Source organism: Diorhabda carinulata, chromosome 1 (genome assembly GCF_026250575.1).
Source record: "Diorhabda carinulata isolate Delta chromosome 1, icDioCari1.1, whole genome shotgun sequence".
In the NCBI taxonomy this organism is placed as follows: Eukaryota; Metazoa; Arthropoda; class Insecta; order Coleoptera; family Chrysomelidae; genus Diorhabda; species Diorhabda carinulata.
In genome coordinates, this window is record NC_079460.1 from 13,055,596 (window position 1) to 13,062,583 (window position 6,988).

The following is a 6,988-nucleotide window of genomic DNA, read 5'->3' on the forward strand; positions in this document are numbered from 1 at the left end:
ATTATAGAAGGCAATATAAACGGAACAAAGTAATTGGATTTATTGAGGAATCGTATAGTTCCTGAAATAAGGAATGCACATGGTAAAAATTAAAATGCAATTGGTTACAACGGAATAGTGCATCACCATGCTTTTAATTTTGATGTTCGAAATTTCCAAGATAAATAGATAAGAAGAGGCACAATAAAAATATTTATCGCGTTCAGATAATGTTTTAAGGATATATGAAAAATATCAGGATATTAAAAAAATCATTCCATATCGGCTTTTTATAATAGATTCAGATACTGTCAAATAAAAAAGAAGGCAATTTAAACATAGAATTAAATAATATTATTAAATTATTTGTTTCTATACATTATTTTTGTGATCCTTAAAATTATTTTTTTAAAATCTTACAATAAATGAATAACTATGTGGACTTGACAGTTGTGTTATAATAAAATTGTATTATATTGATATACCGAGAATATATAGGTATTTTGATGGGTTATTTTGAAGTAAAGGTGCACCCTGTATCATTTTAATCGACTTGTAGATCGAATGCAGATGGCCTGAATAATTTGAGAAAATTTTTATTCGATATTTTGTGAGTAAACCTATTAAATATCCAAATATTAACAAGTTATTTTCGGAATTATTATTTTCTATAAATTTAATCATAATTAAATAACGAATAAAATGGATATTTTTGATTTTTGTCAAGTAATACGATTAATAGTTGTTCTACTGAAACACTGTTCAATGTATGTCACTATTTCAACAACTCCTCTTGATCTTTTTTAATCTCTATCGGATATATAAATAAAAATAAAATCTGTCATTAAAACTGAAATATAGGACTAGTTGTTTACAATTTTATTCTAAACAGGAAGATTTAAGCAACTCCAGGAAGGCAAAAGGGCGTACAGGTTGGCCACAGCACGTGTGGGCATTGGAATTGAAACAGGAGCAAGCACTTTAACCGAAATATGTAGTCTAAGAGACGCCCTAAAAGGATGACATAACAATAAAGAAAGAAACCCTCACATATGTATCTTAGAGTTTTTATAGACCTTTTGTAGGCCAGTATTTGAATATGGTATTCTTAAAATTTATTAAAAATGTTAAATTTTTGCTGTATAATGTACAAATTTATTGAATATTTATGAAAATTGATAATGGATTTATTATTCTGATATAATATTTTTCTAGCTTTAAGCATTCATTTGAGGTTATTCTGTGCTCCACCAATACTAGTTTTAGTAGCCTACTGTTTGAAGAATAACGAATCTTTATGGTTAAATATTCTTCAATCCATGATCGAGAGACACATGCTGGAAATACTTGGTGATTCTTAACATTTTTTCTGGCATTAATTAATGAATTCATTGAATAATACACCAGAATAATAAATGGTTATTATAGACAAAATGTCTTATATATTATTAAAATTTATATCATTTACATCACATATGTGCTTGAAATTCATAGCAAATATAAATAATTTTTGAGGTTATCTGGCATTTTATATACACTTTTCTTTGAGTGGAAAATCTAAATCGTTATTCCAGTAATAAAATAATCATAAATAAGGTTCTTCATTAATTTTTGTGCTCTTGTGAATGTTATATATTTACTCACGAGATGCTTTTACTGAAAACCCCACAGCAATTTTGCAGGGCTTCCATTTAATATACCTCGAATTTTTTTTAATATGGATCTAGTAATTATTTAAAAACCAATAACGCATTTTAGTTTCAAATCCCGATTATAATGTAATGTATTGAGTTTAAAATAAATGGAATTTTTGACGTATACACGGAGATCCAAAATTGTTTACGTTAATTTCTAGAACTTACAGTACCTTCAAACGAAAGGTATTTCTTTAGCTACGTATTACCCCATTTTAAGAGAGGAATCGACAATCATTCAAATATTTTCTAAACAGTTTCCATCACATTGTACATAATTTAAAAGTAATCATAAGATATAGGATAATTAATTTTATCAAACCTACCCTATCCCAAATGAATAAATACCTGGTAGTTTTTGAGGGAAAGTGGGGGTATATGTTTTTTACTCTCAATTATGTAGAAACATTATACTAAAAATTATTTACAAAGACTGCGCAAGAAGGTACTTGTGATAGTTTTACAGATATCCCCTCCTTCGATCAATGGAAAACTGTTAATATTTTGAATTCTTTTTTAACTAGAAATCTATTTATATATATATATATATATATATATATATATATTTCTGCTAAAATTGTTTTATTTTTTTATTCTGACTTCTTAATACAATGCAATCTCATTTCGATTATCTATTGAAAATTTTGTTTTGAGACATTTGTACACAAATTCTTTGAAGTATGTGTAATCTATCTATTTTAGTCGGTTAACGCCAGATGGCCTCTTTGTGTATACATTTACCTGCACCTTAAGAGTTTTATATATTATAATTTCAGTTCGTTTACAATTTAGGTATTTACATTACCGATTCTGTTTATGTTTTTTAGTTTGTATTTATAGAAAGAGTTGATATTATTGTGCGGTTATAAATCTACCTAAGTTATAGACTATTCGTAAATTATTCGATATGCAATAAAGGTAATTTGTAAATATACGACTTTTCATTTAGTACCAGTTTCCTTAAGTTTACGTATTTATATGCAAAATTGATTTCTGTTGTAAATATTTTGCAATTGAGAGATTTTCAGAAGTTGGTTCTTGATATCGCTTACGAATACGAGAATATTTTTAAAAGGTAGTTTTCGTAAATCGCTACTAGTCATTGCTCTAAGAGAATTTTGTCTATGTCCTTTCTTTTAACCGAATAAAACGGAACGACACACATAATATTGAGCTACAAATCCTAGTGTTGATGGTATGACACATGCTTACTATGCTGCTACAATGTCAATAATATTGTAAAATTCCTTTTTTGGGTAACACTATTTAGTAACCCCAGTAGATAAGCAAGATCATTTCGGACCGAAGTGATATCTTGAGTGGAGGGTGTGTCCGCCATATCCTTCGTAAACCGTCATTAGCGTCAACTGTCACCACCGCCTTTTGCCAGTCACCCTTACGTTTACATTGCTTATCTACCGACCTCTTTAATTCGGATACTCAGTACAAAAATATTGTCAAAATTTTTGCATAAGTAGGACGTCTCGCATGCAACGTATATATTCCATTGTTCGGAAAGTCTGACCAAAAACTTACTGCTTATATAATAGTGATTATTCTTAAACATTAAAAAAGAAAAGAGACTGACAAAAAAGGCAATACCCTCACGAAAACAATTGTGTTCACTGAGGTGAAATGAAATCTCTATATAACTAGACGCAATGAATAAGATATTCCCTTTTTTGTTAGTTTTTGACATGGAGGTCAGAAGTCTTCCTTCGATGTTGACTACACGATATGGCACAATATAAGTTCTATTCTACTCAATGACAAAAGATGACGCTATAGAAATTAGCCTCGTTCAATATTTTCTTTTTCAACAATAGTAAGCTTAGAAGGTTAATTATATTGGCAATTCTTAATTCCGTAAAATATTCTTGATGGCTTAAAGACCCGCTTATACTCGAACCCATACTATATCTTTGCGTTTACCTCTGAACTTAAATGAAACATGAAAGTGGAGGGCTAATAGCAATCAACTGGAAGAACTCTCGCAAATTATAAATAAGGAGAGCAAAACACAGAAGTAAGAAGTAACAAGTAGGTGGCTCTAGAAAAAGTATAAAAAAGTAGCTTATATGAAAAACAGGATTTTTAGTATTTGATGTAGGCGTAGAAAAAATAAGGGGAGGCGTATATTGTATTTTATGTGCGGAAAAAATACTACGATTAATTATTGTTTGATGAAAAGCATTGCTTACGGAATTTAGAAAAGTGTCTTGTGTGAATAAATGAAATAGTGTTTGTGTCAAGTCCAAGACAAAATTGGCATTCGTTTTGTTAATTTTCCGTCTTCTTGAAAAAGATCAAATGCATTTGGCTCGTCTTTCGTCTTGTCGACCACACATCGTTATATTATTCAAAGTTCGATTCATTTAAATTAATGAATTGTTAATAGAAATGTCGTCACATTGAACGAGTAATTTTGTTGGGAAAGTCTATAAAGCGGAATCGATTCCTTGCGACCCCGAAACATTCAAGAAATAAACATAGATTTCCTGATAGACGCATTATAACGTATACAAGTTTCCATTAACTGTCAATTTGCAATTCCCAAAATGATAAGAAAGGAGTCATTCATTACCATTCATAGACTAAACAGCAATTTTGAGAATTCGGTGCGTACACAAGCAGTTGTGTAGTTTTTCAAAACCAGTTTACAATAAAGAGTTGTAACCCACAATCCCTTTTCACGAGGACTTCTACTTTTCAATATTTAATTCAAAACATAATTGTTATGGCAAATGAGCCCAACGCAATATCATTTTGAAACCCAAGCATCTTCACATTGACCCGATGAATGAATAACCTTGACCCTAAAGTTTGGGCGCACGACAAACGCAGTTGGTTCAAACGTTGCCTCAACACAGACTCAAATGTGCGGATGCATTCACGATATTAGCAACCAATAATAAGTTAAGAAGAAAAAAATATATAAAAGCATGAAAATTGTGGGATATATTCATACAAAGTTGGGGAAGAATTCATCAATATAATGTAGATTCAAAGGCAGTATTAAATTACGAGGCATATGTTATAAGTAAGTACCGTTTTGGAATTAAAAAAAGAAGTGCAAAGATATCGCAAAAATTTTATTTTTACATGAAGGTCTGTACCTTAATCTACTTTTCTACATAATTTCCGTAAATATTGAGGCATTTCTCATAACGTGGCACCTGATTTGTTAACCACTGTATCACAACTATTTTGACTTCGTTATCGTCTTGAAGAGCGCCAAGGTGTTTCTTGAAGTGCAGGAACAAACGGAAGTCGCTGGGCGCCAGATCAGGGCTGTAGGGAAGATGATTTAGAGTTTCCCATTGAAAAGATTTGATGAGATCTTTGGTCCGATTAGCCACATGTGGACGGGCATTGTCTTGCATCAAAACGATACCCTTACTCAACCTGCCACGTCTTTTGTTCTGGATTGAACGACGCAGATCATTCAATGTCTCAAAATAAGACGTTACATTGATTGTCTCATTACGAAGCCGAAACTCCTTTTTTGTCCCAAAAAACTGATTTTCCGGGCAGAAATTGTTTGCTTAAACTCCACTTTTTGGGTAATGATGAATGTCGCCATTCCATGGATTGTCATTTCGATTCTGGTGTGACGTAGACCATGTTCCGTCACCAGTGGTCTAAAAAATCTTCATTGTGGTACCGCTCAAGGAAAGTCAATGCACTGCCTAAACGTTGGGTTTTATGCAAATCCGTCAACAATTTTGGAACCCAACGTGAACACAATTTCCGGTATTTCATGTTCTCGGTCACAATGCGATACAAAACACTACGAGAATATTGAGGAAAGTAGTCACACAATGATGAAATTGTAAAGCATCTGTTTCTCTCACCTTTTCGTCCACTTTCTGCACCAAATCTTCATTAACGACCGAAGTACGCCCACTCGGTTCTTCATCATGCACATTTGTGCGGCCATCTTTAAATGCTGTCATCCATTTCCTTACCATTCCATCACTCATAATGTTTTGTCCCTAAACTTCACAGATCTCACGATGAATATCGATCGGTTTTACGCCTTTAGCACTAAGAAATCGTATAACAGCCCGTACTTCACAATCGGCGGGACTCACGATTGCCGGAGGCATCTTAAACACTCAGTAAACAACGTACACAATGTTCAGAATCAGACTGTAATGGCGTCAGTGCGTAGACAAGAGATGTAGGTAACCAGCGCGCATGTGCGGAACGTCGACCTTGGGGTTGCCGCGGCGGAATCGCAAAACGGTACTTACTTAAAAAATATGCCTCGTATTATGGTTTATGGACAACAGCTGTACAAAGAGTGAAAAAAAATGAGTAAACGCAAAAAATTAGAGAATATTATGAAGCTACGTCTGATAGAAATAATGAACTGAAGTGAATTTGTCTGAAGAATTGGAACAAAAGGGATCCCGTATCACATATTCATTTTTGCATTGAATCAACAATAATAAATCAAAGGTAGTGTTATATACGACTTAATATAACCTCTGAAGTTATACATAAACTTGGTCTACACGAATAATGAGAAAAATTGCTAGAGATTGAAATCCTTACTTAGTTTCCCTTACTAATAAAGGTAAATGATGAGACCTGTTAGCGAAGCAATAAAGATAATCGAAGATATTGTAAAACCACCATGCACAAATAGTAAGTAACAAATATGCACCAATAATATACAAATAGGATTTAAATCAAGAATCAAGTTTAAGTTCAAATCAGATCACATATAATTCGCAGTCATGAATATTCAGCATAAATTTTAGTGAGTGATCAAAATTTATTATTAGGCACGTGAGTATAAAGTTTAAATGTGAATAATTCTGATGGAAGGCAAATTATATGAGGGATAATTTTTTCTTTCGATAAATACATCTTTAATCATATGAAAGTGTTTTTTTCATTGCAAACAATTAAAAATGAATGGAAAAAATTTCAAGAGATTGCTCGTGCGATTTTTTTTACTACCCATGATTTATTTGTCTTCAGAAATGACTCTAATTGGTCGACTTTAAGAAACTGATGAATAAACATGTATGAATCGACGTGTTGATATGAATTTTTGAATTTTTCAGGGAAGCCAAGAGAAAATATAAAAGGCCCCCTGTACATAAAAAAAAAATTAGTTTCTCACATTTTATTTATAAACTTCAATAACATCTTTTTTGTTAACTGGGAAACGGTAAATATAGGAAATAATTGAACAATGAAAGTAGAGATTCGCAGGTATAAACTGCTGAGACTGAAAATCGAGTGGAATTAATTGGATTTTCACGATGGAAATTAAATATTCGGTATGTACACACTCATCT

At 32.0% G+C, this 6,988-nt stretch overlaps 1 protein-coding gene across 1 annotated transcript in view; it reads left to right on the top strand.

The window, feature by feature from the left end:
- LOC130895795 (heart- and neural crest derivatives-expressed protein 2-like) overlaps positions 1 to 2,233 on the top strand; it is a 36,741-nt gene extending 34,508 nt beyond the window's left edge. The window contains exon 5 of the mRNA XM_057803348.1: positions 872 to 2,233. Within this exon, the coding sequence (XP_057659331.1) occupies positions 872 to 964 (93 nt within the window). The 3' untranslated portion in view covers positions 965 to 2,233. The remainder of the gene's footprint in view (positions 1 to 871) is intronic.
- Positions 2,234 to 6,988: the final 4,755 nt, after the last annotated feature.